The sequence below is a fragment of the Palaemon carinicauda genome, chromosome 5 (genome assembly GCF_036898095.1).
Source record: "Palaemon carinicauda isolate YSFRI2023 chromosome 5, ASM3689809v2, whole genome shotgun sequence".
In the NCBI taxonomy this organism is placed as follows: domain Eukaryota; kingdom Metazoa; phylum Arthropoda; class Malacostraca; order Decapoda; family Palaemonidae; genus Palaemon; species Palaemon carinicauda.
This window is the reverse complement of record NC_090729.1, coordinates 71,513,061-71,536,844: the sequence shown is the minus strand read 5'-3', so window position 1 is coordinate 71,536,844 and position 23,784 is coordinate 71,513,061. Positions and strand designations below refer to the sequence as shown.

Here is a 23,784-nt window from a genome sequence, read left to right as displayed (position 1 = left end):
GAGTTCCAGTTTTTGCAGTTGCAAGCTCCTTTTGTAAACTTCAGTTATTGCATTTGTAACCTCATGGTGACGTCTCTAGTTGTTGCAGGTGCAAGCTTATGTTTCGAGCTCAAGTTGTTGTAGTTGCACCCTCATTTTATAAGCATCAGTTGTTGCTGTAGCAATCTTTGTTACAAGCTCTAGGTGTTGCACTTGCAAGCTTTGTTACGAGCTCTAGTCTTTGCAGTTGCAAGCTCATGTTGTGAGCACTAGTAGTTGCAGTTACAAGCTTTATGTTTCGAGCTCCAATTCCTGCAGTTGCAAGCTTATGTTGCAATCCTCAGCTGCTGCAGTTACGAGTTCATGTTGCAAGCTCCAGTTGTGAGCTCGTGTTGAGAACTCCAGTTGGTGCTATTGCTAGCTCATATTGCGAGTTCCAGTTGTTGCAGTTACAAGCTCATATTTTGAGCTCCAGTTTTTGCAGTTCCAAGGTTCAGTTGTAGAAATTGAGAGTTCCAGTTATTGCAATTGCAAGCTCATGTTGCAAACTCAGGTTGCTGTAGTTGCATACTAATTTTGTAGGCTTCAGTTGCAGTTGCAAGCTTATGTTTCAAGCTCTAGTTTTTGCAGTTGAAAACTCATGTTATGAACAGTAGTTGTTGCAGTTGCAAGCTCCAGTTGTTAAAGTAAAAAGCGCATGTTGAGTTCCAGTTTTTGCTGTTGTAAGCTCATTTTGCAAACTCCAGTTGTTGCAGTTGCATACTCATTTTGTAGGCTTCAGTTGCAGTTGTAAGCTCATGTTGCAAGCTCTAGTTTTTGCAGTTGAAAACTCATGTTATGAACACTAGTTGTTGCAGTTGCAAGCTCTTGTTGCAAGCTCCAGTTGTTGCAGTTGCACGCTCTTTGGGTTGCAAGTTTGTTACAATTGCATGCTCTATAGGTTTCAATCTTAAGGTGTTGCAGTTGGAAGGCCATCTTCCAACTCCAGGTATTGCAGTTGCGAGCTTCGATTGTTGTATTTGCGAGCTCATGTTGCGATTTCCAATTATTTCAGTTGCAAGCTGATGTTGCAATTTCTAGTTGTTTCAGTTGCAAGCTCATGTTGTATGCTTCAGTTGTTGCATTTGCAAGCTCATGTTGGGAACACCAGTCGTTGCAGTTGCAAGCTCATGTTGCAAGCTCAAGTTGTTAATTACACGCTCACTTTACAGGCTTCCGTTGTTGCAGTTGCAAGCTCTTTGTATGGCAAGTTCCAGTTGTTACAATTGCAATCTAGAGTTGTTGCAGTCGCAAGCTTATGATTTGAACTCCAGTTATGGCGGTTGCAAGCTCATGTTGCAAGCTATAGTTGTTGCAATTACAAGCTCATGTTATAAGTTGTAATTGTTGCAGTTGCAAGCTCATGCAAGCTCTAGTTGCAGTTACAAGCTTATGTTTTGAACATCAGTTGTAGCAGTTGCAAGGTCATGCTCTGGTTTTTGCAGTTGCTAGCTTTTCTTGTTAAGAGTTCCAGTAAAAAGTTGGTGTTTCGAGTTTCAGTTGTTGCAGTTGCACTCTAATTTTAAAAGCTTCAGTTGTTGCAGTTTTAAGCTCATGTTGCAAGCACCAGTTGTTGCAGCTGCATGCTCATTTTACAGGTTCTAGTTGTTACAATTACAAGCTCTTTGGGCATCAATCTCAAGTTGTTGAAGTTTCAAGCTCATGTTTCGAATTCCAGTTATTGCAATTGTAAGCTCATGTAGTGTGCTCCAGTTGTTGCAGTTGAGAGCTCATATTTAGAGTTCCAATTGTTGCGGCTACGAGCTCATGTTGCGAGCTCCAGTTGCTGTAGTTGCAAGCTCCAATTAGTGCAGTTGTGAGCTCCAATTAGTGATGTTGCGAACCTCAGTTAGTGCAGTTGCAAGCTCTAGTTATCGCAATTACAAGCTTCAGTTATTGCAATTTCAAGTTCATGTTTCAATCACCAGCTGTTACAGTTGGAACCTCATGTGTTCTCCAGTAGTTGCAGTATCAAGATCTGAGTGTTGCAAGCTCCAGATGTTGCAATTTCAAATTCATGTTCAATTTCCAGTTGTTGCAATTGCAGACTTCGGTTGCTGCAGTTGCAAGTTCTTCATATTAAGAATTTCAGTTGCAGTTGCAAGCTCCAGTTTTTTTCAGTTTCAAGCTCCAGTTGTTCCAGTCTCTAACTTATGTTACATGCTCCATATTTTGCAGTTGCAAGCTCCAGTTGTTGCAGTATAAAACTCATGTTACGAGCTCCAGTTTTTGCAGTTTACACGCTCATTTTGCAAACTTCCGTTATTACATTTGCAACCTCATGTTGCAATCTAGTTGTTGTAGTTGCAAGCTGATGTTTCGAGCTCTAGTTATTGCAGTTTCATGCTCATTTTATAAGTTTTAGTTGTTGCTGTAGCAAGCTTTGTTAAGAGTTCTAGTTGTTGCAATTGTAAGCTCATGTTGTGAGCACCAGTTGTTGCAGTTGCAAGCTTATGTTTGAGCTCTAATCTATGCAGTTGTAAGCTTATGTTGCAAGCTCCATCTGCTGCAGTTACGAACTCGGGTTACAAGCTGCATTTGCGAGCTCGTGTTGAGAGCTCCAGTTACTGCTATTGTAAGCTCATGTTGGGAGCTCCAGTTACTGCAGTTGTGAGCTGTAGTTACGAGCTCATGTTGTGAGAGTCAGTTGCTGCAGTTGTGAGTTAATATTAAGAATTCCAGAAGTTGCAAATTCCTGTTTTGAGCTCCAGTTTTTGCAGTTCCAAGTTTCAGTTGTAGCAATTTTGAGTTCCAGCTGTTGTGATTGCGAGCTCGTTTCAAACTCCTGTAGCTGCAGTTGTTAGCTCACAAGTTCCAAATGATGCATTTGCAAACTTCATGTTTGAGCTCCATTTTTTACAGTTGCAAGCTTATGTTTTGGGCTCTATTTTTTGCAGTTGCAAGCAATCATGTTGCAAGTTCAAGCTTTTGCAAGCTCTTCACGTTTCAAGATACAGTTACAAGCTCTTTATGTTTCAAGCTATAGTTATAAGCTCTTCATGTGGCAAGTTCCAGTTGTTGCATATGTAAGCTTATTTTGAGAGCTCCAGTTGTTGAGATTGCAAGCTCCAGTTACTGCACTTTCAATCTAGGTATAAGCTCCAGTTATGGAAGTTGCAAGCTCATGTTGACAGTATTTGCAGTTGAAAATTCCTGTTGCAAGTTCTAATTGTAACAGTTTCAAGTTCTTAATTTAGCCAGCTGGATAATTGCAGTTGTAGCCTCATGTTGCAAGCCCCAGCTGTTGCTGCTGCACGCTAATGCTGTAAGCTCTAGTTGTTGCAGTAGCACGCTCATGTTAAGCTCCAGTATTTGCAGTTGCAAGCTCATGTTGACAGTATTTGCAGTAAAGTTCCTGTTGCAAGTTCTAATTGTAACAGTTTTAAGCTCTTATTTTTGCCTGCTGAATTCTTGCAGTTTTATCCTCATGTTGCAAGCCCCAGCTGTTTCAGCTGCACGCTAATGTTCTAAGCTTAATTGTTGCAGTTGCACACTCATGTTGAGCTCCAGTATTTGCAGCTGCAAGATCTTTGTGTTACAAATTCCAGTTGTTGCAATTACAAGCTCTTCATGGTTCAAACTCCAGTTGGTGCAGCTACAAGCTCTTCGTGTATCTAGCTCCAGTTGTTGCAATTACAAGCTCTTCTTGTTTAAAGCTTCAGTAATTGCAGTTGCAATCTTTTTAAGTTTCAAACTCCAGTTGTTGCAGTAGTAAGCTCTTAATGTTTCAAGCTTCCAGTTGTTGAAGTTGCAAGCTCTTCATGTTTTAAATTCCAGTTGTTGCATTTATAAGGTTTTTTTCAAGCTCCAGTTGTTGTTGCAATTACAGGCTTTGTTTCAAGCTCCAGTTGTTGCAGCGGCAACCTCTTCACATTTCAACCTCCAGTTGTTGCAGTTTCAAGCTTTTGTTTTAAATTCTAATTGTTGCAGTTGTGATTTTGTTGCAAGCTCCAGTTGTTGTATTTTTAATCTCTAGTTGTTGTAGTTGCAAGATTTTGTTTGAAGCTTCAGCTGTTGCAAGCTCATATTAAAAGCTCCAGTTTTGCAATTGAAAGCTGATTTTTTGCAATAGTTGTTGCAGTTACAAGCTCATGTTTGGAACAACAGTTGGTGCAGTTGCAAGCTCATGATGCAAGTTCCAGTTGTTGCACTTGCAAGCTCATTTTACAGGCTTCAGTTGTTTCAGTTGCAATCTCCTTGTGTTACAAGTTCCAGTTATTGAAATTGCAAGCTCATGTTTTGAACTCCAGTTATTGCAGTGGCATGCCGGGCTCCAGTCGTTTCAGTTGCAAGCTCATTTAGAGAGTTCCAATTGTTACAGTTGCGAGCACATGCTGCGAGCTCCAGTTAGTGTAGTTGCGAGCTCCTATTAAAGCAGTTGCGAGCCCCAGTTAGTGCAGGTGCAAGGTCTAGTTGTCATTTTGCTAGCTGAAGGTGTTGCAGTTTTAGCCTAATGTTGCAAGCCCCAGCTGTTGCAGCTACACACTAATGTTGTAAGCTCCAGTTGTTGCAGTTGCACGCTCATGTTGAGCTCCAGTATTTGCAGTTGTAAGATCTTTTGTGTTGCAAGTTACAATTGTTGCAATTACAAGCTCTGTAAGTTCCAGTTGTTGCAGTTGCATGCTCATGAGTTCAAGTTGTTGCAGTTGCAAGATCTTTGTGCTGCAAGTTCCAGTTGTTGCAATTACAAACTCTTCATGTTCCAAGCTCAAGTTGTTGCAGACACAAACTCATGTTTCTAGCTCCAGTTGTTGCAATAGTAATCTCCATGTTTCGAGCTTCCAGTTGTTGAAGTTGCAAGTAGTTTTAAAATTCAGTTGTTGCTGTTGCAAGCTTTCCATGTTTCAATCTCCAATTATTGCAATTGCAAGCTTTTTGCTTCAAGCTCCAGTTGTTACAGTTACAAGCTCTTAATGTTTCAAGAATAAGTTGTTGTAGTTGCAACCTCTTCGTTTCAAGTATCAGTTGGTACAGTTGCAAGCTCTTCATGTTTCAAGAATCAATTGTTGCAGTTACAAGCTCTTCATGTCTCAAGCATCAGTTGTTGCAGTTGCAAGCTCTTCATGTTTCAAGCCAAAGTTTTAGCAGTTGAAAGCTCTGTTTTAGGATCCAGTTATTTCAGTTGCAAGCTCTTCCTGTTTCAAGCTCCAGAAGTCGCAGTTACTAGCTCTTCATGTTTCAAGCTACAGTTGTAGCAGTTGCAAACTTTTCTTTTTTTAAGCTCCAGTTGTTGCAGTTAAAAGCTCTTAGTGTTTCAAGCTCCAGTCATTGCAGTTGCAAGGTCTATGTTTCAATCTCCAGTTGTTGCAATTACAAGCTCTACATGTTTCAAGTTCCAGTTGTTGCAGTTGCAAGCTGCTCATGTTTCGAGCTCCAATTGTTGCAGTTGAACACTGTTGCAAGTTCCAGTTATAATTGCAAGCACTATAGGTTTCAATCTCAAGTTATTGCAGTTGCAAGCTCATGTTGGGAGCTTTCAGTTGTTGCAGTTGCGAGCTCATGTTGAGAGTTCCAATTGTTACAGTTATGAGCTCATATTGCAAACTCAAGTTGTTTCAGTTGCACGCCCATGTTTCAAGCTTCAGTTGTTGCAGTTGCACGCTCATTTTACAAGCTTCAGTTGCAGTTGAATTTATGTGTTATTGCTTCTTTTCTAAAACCTTTTAAGAGATTCAACCTATTTATTGTACTACATATAGTGTTGATTTTCTCCAGAATTAAATCGGTTATCATACTACCTTTTTCTCAGCACACAAGACAAAAAAAGATAATGGGAAGTTCAGTGGTCATAGCCGGGTCCCCTTGCCCAGTATGAAATCAAGGGGTGGTGACCAGTGCCCAGTTCTTTCTTAAATTGTTTACTTTTTTTTCCCAGAGATCTGGGTATTCCACCGAATTTTTATGTAGTGAAAAGTTAGGGTGTGGTCGGCATTCGGACACTAGGCAGTCTGCATACTACTGTACATATGGACGCAGCCTGCAAACTACTACATAACTTTTGGAGCCAAAACCCGGGAAACGTCTACCCTTTAGATATTGCATCGTCATCGACCAAGGGCCGAAAGGCTAAGAAGAGCCTTAGTTAAAATGTGGAGGGTCTCGTCTCGATAGTCAGTGACCTGGCAACTTGGGTGAGGTCCTTGCCACTCCATATTGCAGAGCTAAAGAACAGAGTCGTTACCAACCTGCCACGTGGCCACTGGGGCTACGACCACAGTGACCACCAGTGCCCCTTTTATGTCCATAGCTTGACTAAGTGGTCTGGCTATTCCTGTAACTGGAGAGGGGTCAGTGATTGGAGGTTTCCAGCTCCCTCCAGGGTTCTCACCGGTACTCCCCCTTGTACCAGGCTTATAGAAGTCTCTTGCTTGGAGTGGACTCTTGCCTCCTTGCCTGTTCCATCAATCAAGCCTTTCAGACCACCAGGGACTTCAGCAAGTGGACTAGGGGAGCAGATCTTAGTTGACCAAACAATATCCGGAAGACCGGATAAGGCTTCGGCAGCTACGGCAGAGGCAGTTCATGCCAAGACAGGGGACGTCCCCAAGCATAAACGCCAGGCCAAGGACAGTATCAGACCAGCCATACCTGAAATGATCTGGTCACAGTAGTCTACCAGTGAAGATTTTGGTAGAAAGACTTCTGGTGACACTTCCAGCTCCTGTCCCATTTTCAGCTCAGCCAACAATGTCTCCAATGACCATATCCAGTCCCTCCAGTTAGACCACCGTCTGACTGACCTGCTCAGGGCCCTTGATTACAAGAAGAGCCCCAAGACTGGAATTTTACAGCTAGAAACTGGCCAAAGTTTTGCCCAATTCCTGAGGGATTTTGAGGCCTACTGTGCCAATAAGTATACTGCTGGAAGCTTTGGTCTGTAGACCACTGAGCTAGGAAGGTATTTGAGGGGGGAAAAAAACAGAGTTTTTCAGCAATAGGGGGTGTCCGAGATCTCATACCCAAAAATGAAGGAACCCCTCCTTGACTGGTGCCGAGAAGCCCGATTGAGACGTTATGCAGGGAGAAAAGCCAGTTTCAGCAGTGCCACCTGTGGAGAGGGTGAGCTGCTGAAGATCTATGCGCTGCGGTTGGCCCCCTTGTACAGGTCAGCATATCCTCGGTGTAGCTTCGACTGGAGAGAGCTCAGACAAAAACTCCTCAAAACAATTCCAAGCAAAGATGCAAATTGTCTGGAGCAGTCTCTGCATCTGTGGAAAGTTCTCAACGAGTCATTCCGTCAGCGAAGCTAGATGGTAGAGGACTTGGCCGTTAGTCAGATGGGGCAGTCATAGCACGGTTCGTATGCCAACAGGGTTATCATGGCTGCCCCCAACCGTTCACCTGACCAAGGCTATCAACGCACTCCTCCTCGACCTGTCCCCAAGCCTGCACCTGTGGAAGTGCACCTGCCACCATAGGTCTTCTCAGTTCCAGAGGAGGTACTGTATTTGGTGCAAGAGACCAGGGCACCTTATGGACAAGTGTCGCAGACCCTCAACCTGTGCCTACGCTGTGGCTTGGCCAACCACCAGCTCGTGCATTGTGGTCAACAAGTGCCCTCCATGCACTTATCACCTATCCAGAAGACAGGCTGCTGCCCACAGCCTTGGGAGGGAAACCACCTCTGTCCAGACTACTCCTAGGGGGAGAGCAGCGCCGGTGAACACTTCTCCGACCCATCGTCCTACTCTAGTTCAACCAGTAGCAGGAAGAACCGAAGTGGGAGAGGGTGCAGTGCTTCTTCCTGGATCATTAAGAAGAAGAGCAAGAATTGAAAGCCCAGGATGTTGAGAACCGAGGAGTATCATGGGGTGTTAAACACCAGACCTTCAGTGCGGAAGATGGGGCTACATTGGTGCAGGGTGCGAGTGGTATTCCGGTGGCAGTCTTGGAAATCTCGATTTCCAAGGTTACGCCTCAACCTTAAAAAGTCAATGCACACCCAATGACTCTCAGGACTGGCCAGTAATAACCTCTCCTCGACACTGTCCAAAGTTTCTTCAACTGACTCCTCGAAGGAGGAATCAGGAACTGAGGCTGTATTGAAAACTTTTTGTAGGGTTAACCTGGCGCAGTTGGCTCCTGTAGCACTCATAGATGTCCCAGTGACCATGTCTGAGTTTCCATCAGGAGTGTTGGAAGCTCTTATTGACTCCGGAGCCGAGGTCAACCTCCTGTCATTGAGTGTAGTGCATGATCATCAGCTACAGATGGTACCTTATACCATTGGTCTGAAGGGTTTAGGGCAAACAGGACCTAAGTCCTTAGGTACTGTACTGTTGACCCCTATACTGCATGGATTGACATTAACCCCGAGTGTGTTTCATGTAGTGCCTTCAGGGACTATAAGTGCCTGGTTTCCAGTTCTTAAGAGCAAATGGGTGATATTGCAGACTACCAGTGCTCTTATTGCAAGTTCCTGTTGCAATTTCTCAATTCAATTCTGTTCTCCCGTTGCAACCTGCTGTTGCAACCTGCCAAGGATTATTTTGTAAGTTGTTGTATCAGGCCACTAATGACGCTGTTGCAAGTTGCCAGTGATCACGGTTTAAGCTGTTTTTGCAAGCTGCTGTTCTAGGTTGTAGTGTTTCTGCTCCCTGTTAGGTTACAAACCAGCAGGGACCCTACTGCAAGCTACTGTTTCCAGCTCTTGTTGCATGACCATGTTGCAAGTTGCAATATGCGGTTCTAAGCTGTAATGCCCTTGTTGCAAGCTGTTACAATCTGCTGATGATACTGTTGCAGGGTGTTTATAATCATGTAACAAACTGCCTATACATTATGCTTATTTAATTGCAAGCCTCCAAAAATATTGCAAACCACTGATGCAGTTCCAAGCCATCAATGATAATGTTCCAACCTGGTGGTGGTCGTAGGTGGTCTTTATTACAGTCACAGTTTTTGCTACTTTAATTAATGAAGGGCATTGGTCACAGTTATTTGAAAGTAAAAAAAAAAAAATAATTTTAGAATTTAGTATATTCATAGTAAAAAATTATAATATATATTACAGAGGTACATTAGACTTGTTAAAAAATGCATCTTGAAAAGTTAGTAAGAAGCTATTCTATAGATATATAAGAAATTTCAAGAAGCTATGGCAAATTTCTTTATAAATTTGATAAGATTTTGATTGTACTACTTCATGCAAATGAATTATAAATAGTCCTGCCACTACAATTTGCTGGTTGGTGTGTTCAACAAAATTGTAAATAGAGTACATTCATTCTGGCTTTGGACACTTTTATACAAGATAGTTTATGAATTCTGAATGTATAATTTATGCACCACTTTACTAATCTATGTTAACAAGCATTCGTCACTTGTTTTTTACAAAACTTCTCTTTTTTTATGGTTAAAGTTATAATAATTTACTACAGCAAGATCTCAAAGATTTATAATACTTATTTGCAAATTGTAGGAGTACCTTAAAAATTTGGTCTTCTAAGTTCATCTACATTTTCAGGGTGCCTTTCTTATGGTAGTCTTTGGATACTTAATCGCAGTATTGGTACTGGCCATAGAAAATGCAGCAGTCTTGATGAAAGGAAAACCACATTAGGAAAAGGATAGACAGGTTTTGGACATCTTTCATATGATCAACGGAATCTTTGTCATCTGAATTCCAGCCGTCGGCTCCATTTCACACTGTTGTAGAAGTTTCGTTGCATCTAGGTTTAACTGAATTTTGTAGGGATTACAAAATGGTGTTGAAAAAAGGTGTAAAGTAGCTAAAATGGCATAGAACATAAAGTCATTAGACAAAGTTTAAAGTTAGTTTTTTTTTATAAATGTAACTATTTATTGTTAAAATTGTCAGCTTTAAATTTATAGCTGTTGAATTGTAATAAAGTGGAAAAAGTTTCTTGTAGTTTCACTTTACTAAAGAATACCAAAGATGATGTAGATAGTGTATAAGCCTTTAAAATATTCTTTCATGAAGACATTTCTGAATAACTACTGTATATTTTGCAAGTAACTACAATATAAGGTACCTTGCAGATTACTAAAGGTATAACGTTCATGATCCTCGCTTGTCCACTGATGAAGAGCTTGGAATGTTTGCTTTGATTCTGTTTACTGTATTTCAACTCAATTGAGAAGATATTACACTTTAATGATAAATTACAGAAAAAATACAACAGACAGGACCACATAAAAAATAATAAGTACCCTGACCTATTGTTAAAGGACCAATAGTGTTTGTTGTCGTGTGATCCACTGATTTGTCAGGTGAATTACGAAATATCTGACCAATTAATGAAAGGATTCACAAGTTTGATGTGGTTCTCTCCATGAATTTTGTTGAAGATTACAACAGTTACCTGCCAATTGCGTATGGAATTTGATTGTTTGGTGTAATCTTGTTTGTATTTCGGCCATTTGATACCCACTTGTCCATAAAATTGCGAGACACGATATTTTTTTTTTTTTTTTAAATTGTCCATATCAATCCTGCCACGCTTATTGTAACATAAATTATAGTTAATCATTCACCCACAGCTAACGTCTTGATGACGAAAAGAACTTAATTCTCAGTTCTGTAATAATACCTCCTGAAAATTGAATAATTTCTTTGATTAGAGCTTAGCTGCAGAAATCACGTATCTAGAAGACTGTCCCATCTATTGTGGTGGCATTGGATATGAAGATCATCATTAAATAGAATATTGTCCATTCCTTACTGACGTCGGCATCTGATAAACCTCTCTTCACTTTTCAAACCTTTGAAGACGAGTTACCCTTGCAAATATGGTGCAACACCCAGTGATGAAAATGGTAACAATTCCTGTATAAATGTAACCACTAATGAACTCACATTTAGAGATGAAGATTCATATCTACAGCTTAGTCTGTCCGCCTGTGAATTGTGACTATCTCTACTGGTTGTGGGTGGTCATAATAAAATAACTTTGTTCAGCATTGTAGTAACCCGAGTCATCAGTAACAAAATGAAATTTAAAATAAAGGAAACTCCTAACAGACTACTAATATATTACAGGAGTACATGAAAATCCTATAAAATACATAATTGTAATAATACAAGGAAATTTATATCCAAGGTGGGATAAATTTCTATTTACATAATTTGTAAGGTATATTGACTAAGGTGCTACTTTATACAAATGCCCTAAATACATTCCTACCGTTATTACTTGGAGGTTAATATCTTGAAACAATAAAATCATTATAGATTTACTTATTCTACTGTAGTTTTGGTAATTTTCAGACTCTTTGGTAAGTAACTTCTAACTGTTAACTTTGAAAGATGCTCGATTTGATATTGTGAATAAGTATAACAAATGCTTCTTATCAAAAGTTAATACTAACATTACAAAAATTATCAATATTTTGTAGTACTTGTAATCAATATTTGCCCACGAATAGAATGACTACTCGATAAAATAGCAAGCTAGCAATTTTGTATTGTAATTTCCAGGGAGCATTTCTCAATGTAGAATTTGAATATCTAATCAGTGTTGGCACTGGCCATAAAAAATGTTGTGGTCTTTAATTAAAGGAAAACCATATTAGGTCTATTGATCTAATGCTGGAAGATTAATGGTTATGTAAAACGCAAACAGCATTCATATTCTGGACTTTCTGACCAAAGGGGTCATTCTATCTCCTGAACTCTAGCATCTAATCTTATCTGGACTCCATTTAGCAGGGGTGCAGGAGTTGACCGAATATAGTTGTGACAGAAGTATCTAAATATATTACAAAAGTAAGTGTTGTTGACCAAAGTATCAAGTAAATAAGGTGCCTGTAGTGATATTAAAAAGAAAAAGAAAAAAAACGGTAGATATTGATAAAAGCTACTAACTACTATGAGATATTAATACTGTATACAAGTTGTAGATTATATTTTTATGAACATAGTTATTGATTGTTGGAAAAATCAGTTTTAAATGGATAGTTCCAAACTAATAAAACTATACTAAAGATCATCTTAGGTTATTACGGTAGGCTGTACAAAATTCTATATCTTATACCACCATGATAAAGATATCTTTTATACTATTTTATCGGCGGCTTATAAAAGGTGCTAGACAGTTTGATGAAGTAACCTGTCCACTAACATTGCCAGCAATCAACCAGTTACCTGGCAAATATTAAAGAGATTGTAGTGTTCACTGTGATCCCGTTTGCTAAATTTGCAGGCAATTATCACGCAGTTCACCGTAATGTTGCTACATTAACAGCCTGTTTAAGGAGGCCATATGATAACTGGTGTTTTCAATTGTAAATATTACCATAGAATTTGGCAGGAGCAGAGAAACTATGCTTGCCATCAATCCCTGAAATTTTCATTTGGATATGTAAATTATTCTAGGAACAATTTACGCCACCGCTAAAAATAACCATTCAGGCCATAACGAAATAAAAGTTTGCTGTAGCTTTTCTATAGTAGATATCAACAAGAAAATTGGTATGGGCAAAGTCCCATAAATCTCTGAAAATTTCATTTAGATATGTGAAGTATTCTACGAATAAGGGGATATCGATAAAAATGGCTACTGTAATTTTCTACTGGCAAGTATCAATACGCAAGTTGAATTGAATGTAGTCCACATAACACCCATCAAACCCTGTGAAAATCATTTGGATATCTATAAAACTCTTGGAGTAGTTTGCGGCTCCTCACTGATTTTTTTAACTATAAGTCATTACTTACGAACAAAACTGGCAGCCAGGCCTTGTGTATACTTGTTTACTTGTTTTGGGTTTAAATCCAACCCTCCACTGAAGTCGAGTGAACTACTTCTCGGGCGGTCCATATTAATCATCTAACGAAACATTTTCATTATAACTTATACAATTCTTTGATTGTAGCATCTTCCAAATCATATGATCTTGTGAAAAGTAATGTCTTTAGTTTCTTCTTAAATTCAGTTGCTCCCTTTAGGTCCTTCATTTCAGTTGGCAGTTTATTATAATGTCTAGGCGCACAGTAGCTAAAAGCCCTTTCACCAAATTTACTATTTGTTCTTGGTTCAGATAACCTATGTTTTTCACTCGTGTGTCTTATGTTAACATTTGTTTCTAGTTCTAGTTTATTCAGGCATTCTTTTAGATATTTTGTTCATTTTGGTTCAGTATCTTAAACGTTAGTAAGAGTAGCTTGTATTCAATTCTCGCTTTTACCGGCAGCCAGTGTAATTTAATTAGTGCAGGGGTAACTCTTTCCCTATTGTGTAGTCCTTTTATTAATCTAGCGGCTCTGTTTTGTACTCTCGAATTTTCTTCAGCTGATAATTTGGTAATCCATAGAACAGTGAGTTGCAGTAATCAATTCTTGAAAATATGTGGTGATTAATGAGTATGGCCATAGATTTTTCATCTAAGTATTTACTAATAAATGCTATGTTTCTAATAAGATAGTTACAATTTCTCACCATATTATTTATATGTTCATTCACTGTCAGTCTATCATCTATGATTACTCCAAGATTTCCGACAGATTTCTTTAGGTCAATGATCGATTGACCTATTTCAATTCTTTGGAAGCATTCGATTCTTTTTATATCTTTTCCATTTCCAAAAATAATACATTCACTTTTGTCTTCATTGAGCTTGAGCTTTTTTGTTAACATCCAAGCCTTAATGTCATTCATTATTTCATGTATCTTTCTTTTAGCTTCATCAACTGATTCTATTGGGAAATAGAATTGTGTATCATCAGCGTATATTTTAAACTTAACTCTGAGTTTCAAGTATATTTGCCAGTTCAATCGTGTAAATTTCAAACAGGAGAGCACCTAGTACACTGTCTTGAGTTTTCTTGTCTCAGATTCAACATTTGATATTACTACTTTAACTTTGCGGTTCTATGATGCCCACAGCTTTAAGGTCTTTCCATCAGATACCACTTAAATCAAGCATCACAAGAATGCAGCACTTGCCATTTGTTATAATTTCTGTCATGTCATTTTTAATCGCCAACACTGTTGTTTCTGTGGAGTAATTTTCTCTGTATGCAGATTGATCATCAGGTATGGCATTAGATTTTTTCAGATGTTTCCAGGTTTGTTCGTGTACAGCAGTTTCAATAATTTTCGAAAAATATGACAGATTTAATATTGGCCTATATGTACTTAAATTGTCTGCATCACCTTTTCCTTTATACACAGGCTTGATATATGCAACTTTTTCACAATCCGGGAAACTGCCTGTGTTAGACTCGTATTTACCATGTTTCGGTAGGTCTCTTGTAGTCTGGTGAAATTTTCTGCATCTTTTACATCATTAATTTGAAATGGGTCATTTCCGCAGTAGGTTTTTTTACTTTCTTTATTATTCTCATATAATCACTGACTTAACTCTTTGAATACCCTTAGCTTACTTTCACCTGTTGCTGATGTATTCCTTCGCTCTGTTGTGCCGATGTTGTGAAAACTGGAGCAGATTTAATTTATTTTTTCTTCAAAATAATCAATAAAATCATTTGCTAGGCATTTAGGATCATTAGTTATGTAAGGCAATACTATTTCTGTCTTTAGACCTAATAGTTTATTTAGGTTCTTATGTATTTTCTGTGGGTCATTTACATTGCACACTTTTTTTTATAATATGCCTTTTTTTTAATTAAGATAAGGTAATTGTAGCGATTTCTAGCTGATTTGTAATGTTGCCAGTTTTCATTATTTTTATTTCTTTTCCATTTATCCTCCATTTTTCTCTTTCTTTTTTTCATGTAATTCATTATCAAACCAATTCGATTTTTCTTTTAATTGTGAGTATTTTTGTGTTTTTCCGGGCACCTATTATCATAATTAGTTGGAAGTTGGAAGTATTGTTTTACTTCTATCAGTATTGCAGTTTACACAGGATTGTCTCTACTAAGGTGTGCTTCTCTTCATAGTTACAGACTGGTGTTATCCCTTTTATATCCTCTAGGCTTTGTTCAATGAACTCTTTTGGATCAAAGTTGGTCTTAATTCTGTATGTGATTTCTTTCTGTATTGCATTATTTTTTCTAACATCTATTTCAAAAGACATTAACTTATGCATTAGGGATATAGAGCAGTCAGGTTCAATCTCCATATTTAGTATGATGTAGTTGTTTTTGTTTACTATAACTAGATCTAGTATATGATTAGACTGACCTGTTGGTTCAAACACTGTTTTCAAGGTGGTGGTTGTCAATCAATTCTCTAAATTCATTGACATATGGGTCTACTCTGTTATCAAGATGTAGGTTGAAATCACCACATATAACTATATTTCTATTTTCGTTCAATGTATCTAGTAAGTTATTAAATTCATCTAGAAACATTCTTTTGCTTTTTCTCTATGGTCTATAGAGTATAACTATTTGTAGATTTACATTTCTAGATAAAATTTTAATATTCATATATTCAAATGAATTTACTACGAGATGATTTCTTACTGTAACTTTAGTTGAGTTGAGTTGTCCGCGGGTGTGGACGTGTGTTTCAATGCTCTGTATCGAATCTGGCTTTAAACGGAATCATTGTATATCTCGTTGTTTATACTATGAAAAATCTCTTTGTGGGTGTTTGCTAGTATTGATATTAGTGAAATATAGTGCTAAAAATCAGTGGTTTCCTTGTATGTGAGGTCTGTAGTGAAAGGCCTGACCCAGCATTTTTGTGTTGGGGCGGGGCTACTTGAAAAGTTCATTGAAAAATGATTCAATATGCCCTTCCTTAGAAAACGAAAGGAAAAACTTAATCCCGTGAATGATTTCGATCTATTTGTGACTGAAATCGACACAGTACTCCAAGGAAAAGAGGAAAATATAATGGCAGCAGCTTATGAAGAATGTGATGACGGAGGCAATCATGGCATGTGTGGGCACTGTGAGTCCTATGTCGATGATGGGATACAATGCGATGAATGCCGAAGATGGTACCATGATGAAGAAGCTTGCTCTAATTTAAGGGATGGTACAAGTACTATTTTAAAAAGCAGGAACATCATTTATAAACGTTCAAAATGTGTTGAGACTGCATGTGTTGATGACATGACGAGACTAAGCATCAACATAGCAGAGATGAAGGTAAATGTACAACAACAGATGTCTGGTTTTATGGATATGATAACTGCTCAATACATTGATATGCGTCAAGAAATTGTTGAGCTGAAAGAGAAACTTATGGAATACGAAAAAGAGAATGTGACCAAGACTACATATGCAAGCAAGTTGAAATCAAGAAACACTTTGGTTATAAAATCTACGGAGGAAAATAAGAAGGCTTCAGATATCAAGAAAACTATCATGAAGAAGATAACCACGAATGTCGAACAGGTCAAAACCTCTAAACAAGGCCACTTGGTAGTTAATTTTGCGGATAAAACTGGGTAAGAAAAGGCTAAAAATTACTTAGAAGAGGTCAAGAATGACATTAAGGTAGAAGTAGATAATAAAAAGGATCTACTTAAACCGAAGATCAAGGTCTGCAATATTGATGAAAATGAAGATGATATAATTGCCAGTATAATGGAGAAGAATGAATGGTTGAATGATATATGTGAAAATGAAGAAGACTTTAAATTGATCAGGAAGTTTAAATCAAGACAAAGCGGTAAATTACAAGTCATTATAAAGTGTAGTCCAACTATCAGGAAAGTCTTCCGTAAAAGAGATGATAGAGTATATACCACGCTTGGAGGATGCTGTAAAATCTATGATTCCTACAATGTATTTCAGTGTTATAAATGCCAGGAATTTGGTCATACTGCTGAAAATTGTAGCAAGACTCAGGTATGTGCCAAGTGTAGCCAGGATCATCGAACCACGGATTGTACTGTAAATACGTTAAAGTGTCATAACTGCACAGTGAGGAATTACAATGATACGAATCATAAGACATATGACGATAACTGTAAAGTATACAAGGAGGAGCTTACCAGGATAAAAAATAGAACCGATCATGGAGTCTATCCCATTGGTTAAGTGTGGTCTGATAAATATTCAATCGGTGGGGAATAAAACCATAAAGATTAGAAATCTTATTAACGAAATTGAATTAGATTTATGCTTATTAACGGAAACTTGGTTGCAGGGAAATATTAGTGATAACTCAAAGATTCAGGAGATGACGCCGTGTACTCACGATTTCTACCACGTACCAAGAAAGGACAAAACTGGAGGAGGAGTGGGTGTCTTTGTGTCTAAAACCTTCTCTAGGGTTTCTGTCACGAATGAAATAGTATTTGAAACGTTTGAATATATCTGTTTAAAACTGACAAGAAACAATAAGGTATTGAATATAATATCATTATATAGACCACCAGCGAGTAATATGACTAAATTCATTGAAGAATTTAGTATTCTTGTGGGTGTGGTAGACGATATTAAAAATACATTAATTGGTGGAGACTTCAACTGTTGGGTAGATGATGAAAATGATAATAAGGCTAAAGAACTCAAGGAAGTATTTGAGATGTTTAATTTAATAAACAGTGTTTTGGTATCAACGTCAGTAGGTGGTCATACACTCGACTTGGTCATATGTGGAAAAGACTCAGACCTAATAAAAAACCTTGAAGTTGAACCAGACTTTGAGATCTCAAAAACACACAAACTCATCACCTTTAATGTTAATATAAATTGCACCAGAGTATTGAAAAAATGGATCACATATAGGGAACGGGAAAATTTTGATGCTGAGAATTTTATTGAAGCTAGTGTAGCGCAAATGTCTTTTGTGAACACACAATGTGAACATATGGTAGACATAGAATGTGTTGGGTGCTATACCAAGAAATACAACGACAATTTTGGAAAAATGTACGATACCATGTGTCCCATAAAGAACAAACAAATAGTGGTACGCGAAAATGTTAGATGGTATAATAGTGAGCTATTAAAGGCAAAAAGACACAGACGTAAGATGGAAGGTAGATGGAAAAGAGCCAAATCCTTACAAGCCACAAATCTATATAATAAGGGCAGAAATGACTATAACATCCTGTTAGAAAAAAACAAAAAGAGAATTCTACAACGGCGAATGTAAAAAAACCAATAACAGTAAGGACTTTCACAAAAACCTTGATGATTTGATGGGATTAAAGAAAAAATATGTCTTGCCTGACAATGTTTGTGCAGAGAGTTTTGCTATATTCTTTAATGAAAAAATTGATAAAATCTATAGAGGCTTCCCCCAAAATCACTTGGAAGGACAGTCAGCTATGCCAGTGAAGGAGGGAAAGAAGTTAATAAAATTTAAGGAAATAAATATATGCGACTTGTTAAAGGTTATGAGAGAGATGAAGAATACATATTGTGGAAACGACCCTTTCCCAAACAGTTCAATAAGTGAAGCTCCAAACAAGCAAGTTGATTATAATATTTACCTGAACATAATTAACCTAAGTATATATATCACAATTCTGTTTTCCTAGCTGTGAAAAAACTGCGTTGATCAAACCAATTTACAAAGGGGAAGGTGATGTGAACGAGCTAAATTCATATAGGCCCATTTCAAATTTATCTTACATGTCAAAGCTTATTGAAAAAGTCATAAGTGAGCAATTATGGGCGCATATTGACGAGTTAGAGGTATTCCCGGAAAATCAATCGGCCTACAGAGCTAATCATTCTACAGAAACTACTTTGTGCTCAATAATGAATGATATGATAGGTTTTCTTGATGGGGGAAAGTGTGGAATTTTAATTATGTTAGATCTTAGTGCTGCTTTTGACACTGTTGTGCACGAGTACTTACTTGACTTAAAGTCTATTGGGGTGACTGAGGAGGCACTGAAATTTTTGCGAAGTTACTTAGTGAACAGGAAGACTATTGTAGAAGTTTCTGGAAACCGATCCAATGAGAGAATTCTTATGAAGGGTGTACCACAGGGTAGTGTCCTGGGCCCTATCTTGTTTAACATATATACTATCGAGCTATCACACATCTTGAAAAAACAAAAAGTGGGTTTTAAACTATATGCAGATGATACTCAGTTTTACCTCTCAATTTCAACAACACCAGATACAAAGAAGAAAATTGATGAGATAATGACTGAAATAAAAACATGGATGCAGAGGAAAAAGCTCAAATTAAATGATGATAAAACAGAATGTATGTTCTTTGGCACAAAGGTGGTTTTGAAGAATTACCAGTTAATTCAAAGTATAAAAATTGGGGATGCTGATGTTGGGATTGTGCCTGTTGTGAAAAATTTGGGTGTACTGATAGACTGTAATTTGTCAATGAAGGACCAAATTGTGAACACAGTGAAAGTGTGTAACTATCACCTGAGAAACATAGCATTTATTAGGAAATATTTAAGAGGGCAGTACAAAATTTTAGTGATGAGTCATGTAATATCAAGGCTTGATTATTGCAATTCTCTGTACTACAAATTGCCCAATACACTACTAAGAAAGCTTTAAAATGTGCAAAACCGGGCGGCTAGACTGATAAAAGGCATTAAATTTCTGGAGAGAATAACTCCTGCACTGATCGATCTACATTGGTTACCTGTTAAGGCTAGAATTGAATTTAAAATTTGCTTGTTGACTCACAAAGCACTTACAAGTGATAAGCCTAAATATCTTCGTGATTGCTTGGTCCCCTACCCTGAAGCTACCAGCGCCGCTGTAAGAGTTAGACATGCAGATGACCCACATAGACTATTCGAAATTAGTGTGAATCATGCAATAGGAGGAAGAACGTTCAGCTATGCTGCACCGAGACTATTTAACGACCTTCCTCTCGATATCAAGAATAGCAATAATGTGGCAGCTTTCAAGAAAAACCTGAAGACTTATCTTTTTAGAAAGTGTTATAATAGTGACCTGAAAACTATTAAGCCTGAATACAAATGCTAGCGAAATAACTGATAACGATACAGAGCAAAATATTAACTGGAAAGAATTTATTTTTTTTCCCACACCAAGGCCCGCCTGAACAGACCTTTAGTGTTCGATGGAGGGCGAGAAATAAACCCGTAAAAGTAAAAGTAAAAATATGATTTCTTAATTAAGATTCCAGTGCCACCATCTCTTTTGTCTTCTCTTGGTTCATGATAAAGGTTATAAGATTTAGGTATCATTTCATTTATTTTCGATCTGTCACTCACATTCCCACGCAACAAGGTTTCAGTTAATAAGTAAATATCCACATCTTCATCACTTACGACTTCCTTAATGATATGAGTTTTATTGCCAATGGATTGTATATTTATTAGATTACTTGATATTTTCTTAATCGAAGCCATGGTCAGTATTGTTTCTGGCTCTTGTTATTTCTTGTTTATAAACTTCACAGTTTACTCTACCATAGGATTTATGTTTTGTGACATCATAGTTCTTTCTCACACAATTTATGCATTTAACTTCAACAACATTGCAATGACCTGCTTTATGTTCTCCCGCGCACTTGGGGCACGACTGTTTATTCTTGCAATTTGCTGCACTATGCCCAAATTCCTGGCATTTGTAACACTGGTAGGGCATGTAATGGTCGTAAACTTTACATATTCTATATGTGGTACTAAGTTTATCTCCATTTTCATAGATTGCTTTACGTATCTTAGGTGTTCATTTTATGATATAGTGTTTATGTTTATCCATTCTTGAATTCTCTTGCATTATGATAGTCAGATCATCATTTTCTACAATATGTCTATTTAGCCACTGGTTCTTTGAATAATATCAGCATCTTCTGGTACATTTGTAAGTTTTATTTTCGGTTTAAGTTTTCCTTTTTCAGCAACAGTGATATTGTTTATATTGCCTTGTTCCAATTCTGATTTTGCCTGCTCCAGGTTCTGTTTCTCATAATAGTATTTGGATATTTAATCGCAGTGTTGGCACTGCCCATAGAAAATGAAGTCGTCTTGATTAACACAAAAGCATATCAGGAAAAGCACAACCAAGAACTAGCCTAGACTGTCCATCTTAACAATAAAATCACATGGATGACGCCCCTCAGTGTCCACCCATAGATTGAAATCCCCCATAATAATTACGTTCCTACTCAATGAATTTACTATCTCAGTGTACAATCTGGAGTCATTGAGGAATAGATTGGCTTTAACATTTGGTGATCTGTATAAGACTAGGAAAAAAAAATTCACTGCCACTTATCTCACAAGGAACCTTAAGGTGTTCCATGACGCTGATTTTTCTAACCGTACCTTATCAAACACATTAAAGAGGATGAGTTCAACACCACCTTTCTTTCCTTGCCCTGGTACGTGTAAAATTATATGCGTGACAGGCGTCATATCCCTGATATTTGCCATGTCATAACTACTGTATTTAACTATGTCTACGCCAAAGCAAGAATATCCAGACGTTCATTATTAATCAAGTCATGTATATCACCAATCTTATTTCCAACCCATAGTACATTGAAAAAAAAAAAAAAAAAAAAAAGAAAAAAAAAAAAAAAACTCAAGATACCCAAGTCTAAATGTTTTCTAATTCACCCAAGAGAACTGAACACCACCTGTTATTACACCGTATTTCGAATTTAAGAAATAAAAATCTATATCATATTAATTTCGAACCAGTGACTATTTTACAACAGCAGCCAATAATCTCATTCAAGAATTAAACAAAAATCATCTTGAATATGAATATTCCGAGTCTCGTCTAAGGTTTCTCTAATTTTGCAAAGTATCTAATGCATTAAATAGAGCTAATTTGAATAGAAAAATAACAATCGGATAGATACATCATGCAAAACTAAACTTGAAGGCTTCAATAATTGATTTTCTAAAATTCTACAAAAAAAAAAGAAGAAAATAATCTAATGAAAGGAAAATAATAGGACGATTTCTTGTTACTGATATAAAGAATCGAACTTTATTCTTTTGTGAAAAATCTTCCAAAAATAGAAGTAATTCTAAAATAACCCACTAAGGCTTTTAAAATCGTTTCCCAACCGATAATCAGCTAGCTTAACGATTTATAAATACTTTCGAAGTTTTCTCCCCGAAAAATAGGCGTGGACTTAAGGTTGTTCAACATTTGTCCGCCATTCACTAATTAATACACTTCCAACATACTTGACATGCTTTTTCAAACAAGATTGCAAAAGTTAAATATTGTTGGAACTTACGTGCTGATGAATAGTGCACTTCAAGAACTATACTGTACTAGAGGTGTTAACACTAGTAAAACGAGGAGTATACTAACTAAGATATGAGCTTCTAGCTTTGACATCAATTATTCTCTGTGGAAAACTGTTTTCTGCATACTTCTCCAGCACTGGTTGCGCTGTTAAGGAATGTAAATTACACTTAACCAGGTAAAGTTTACAAATACAACGTTTTCTTACTTTTTTTCTGCGTTTGTATGAATATTGAATTTGGTAAAATATTTCCGTCGACGGAAAATTTCTACATAACTAAAAAATATTCAGTGACGCTAGTTTAAGTATGGGTCGAATTCAGTATTTTTTTATCAATTGTTTTGCTGAAAAAATGTCAGTCCAATTTTGCCATTAAAAAATTAGATTTCCCAAATTTTACCTTTTGTAGGGTCATCGCTGTATTAACACCAGATCGGCATTTTTTAAAAATTCTATGCAGGGTTAGTTCAATTTACCTAAGTGAAGAAAAGTCCATTATAACACAATACAGTACAAGTATATGCCTTGGTGTTCTGTTGAAATTTGTAATCATCTGGTTAACGCTTGATGTTTTGACTAATTCTGCATTGATTGTAACATAATTTTGTAACAACTCCAACCAACAACTAAAAATTAACCTCCCTATATGGATTCTCGTGTTTGTACTAAACAAATGAAAAATCTATTTCGACTTGGGTAATTTGTTTTGACTTCAACATGTGAAATACTTCGTCTATGGAAAAGTCTATCTCTTTAGCAAATTTTCATGTCAGGCTTTTGCGTTCAAATGGTTGTAGATACTTAGTAGATATAATTGTGCTGAAGGATTTGGCACTATTTTTGTCCTCTGAATATTTCGAAGAACTCAAGTGTTTTGGAAACTACTGCATTATTTCGTATAAATTGATGGTCATTGATGCCACCAATATCCTACGGTCTCAAGACCGTGAGGTTAAGTTAACATAATGCAACAACAAGGAAATCAACAGTTTTTTAAGTTAATACTTTATTAAGTAAACCAGCTTTGCGTTTTGAGACATTTTCCCTTTTCCCAGTATCAACCGGTTTGACAGGTGCCAATTTAGACTTCATTCAACTAAGGATGTTTAGTCTGGTGGTCTTTACACACACAGAGAGAGAGAGAGAGAGAGAGAGAGAGAGAGAGAGAGAGGGGGGGGGGGGGCGTTGGAAAAGCATCATCATCATCACCTCCTCTTCCGCCTACTGACGCAAAGGACTTCGATTAAACTCGCCGGTCGTCTTTATTTTGAGCTTTGAATTCAATACTTCTACATTCATCATCTACTTCATGCTTCATAGTCTCCAGCCATGTAGGGCTGAGTTTTCCAACTCAACTAGTGCCTTGTGGAGCCCAGCTGAACGTTTGGTGAACTAATTTCTCTTGGGAATGCGAAGAGCATACCCAAACCATCTTCACCTACCCCTCATCATGATCTCATCCACATACGGCACTCGAATAATCTCTCTAATAGTTTTATTTCTTATCCTGTCCTGCTATTTAACTGCCAATATCTTTTCGAGTGTTTTGTTCTCAAATCTACTAAATCTATAGGAGATTGTTTCATTGTCATACCATGACTTATGACCATATAGTAACACAGATCTCACTAAACTGATGTATAGTCTGATTTTATATGTAATTTCAGGCTATATGATTTCCAAATTTTACTTAACCTAGCCATTGTCT

The 23,784-nt window shown here is 37.3% G+C and overlaps 1 protein-coding gene across 3 annotated transcripts in view; it reads left to right on the top strand.

Annotated features, from left to right (window-relative positions):
- The window catches only part of LOC137640464 (glutamate receptor-like), a 139,559-nt gene extending 129,677 nt beyond the window's left edge, over positions 1–9,882 (top strand). For all 3 annotated transcript variants that reach the window (XM_068373009.1, XM_068373008.1, XM_068373007.1), the window contains one exon: positions 9,485–9,882. In XM_068373009.1, the coding sequence (XP_068229110.1) occupies positions 9,485–9,580 (96 nt within the window). In that variant the 3' untranslated portion in view covers positions 9,581–9,882. The remainder of the gene's footprint in view (positions 1–9,484) is intronic.
- Positions 9,883–23,784: the final 13,902 nt, after the last annotated feature.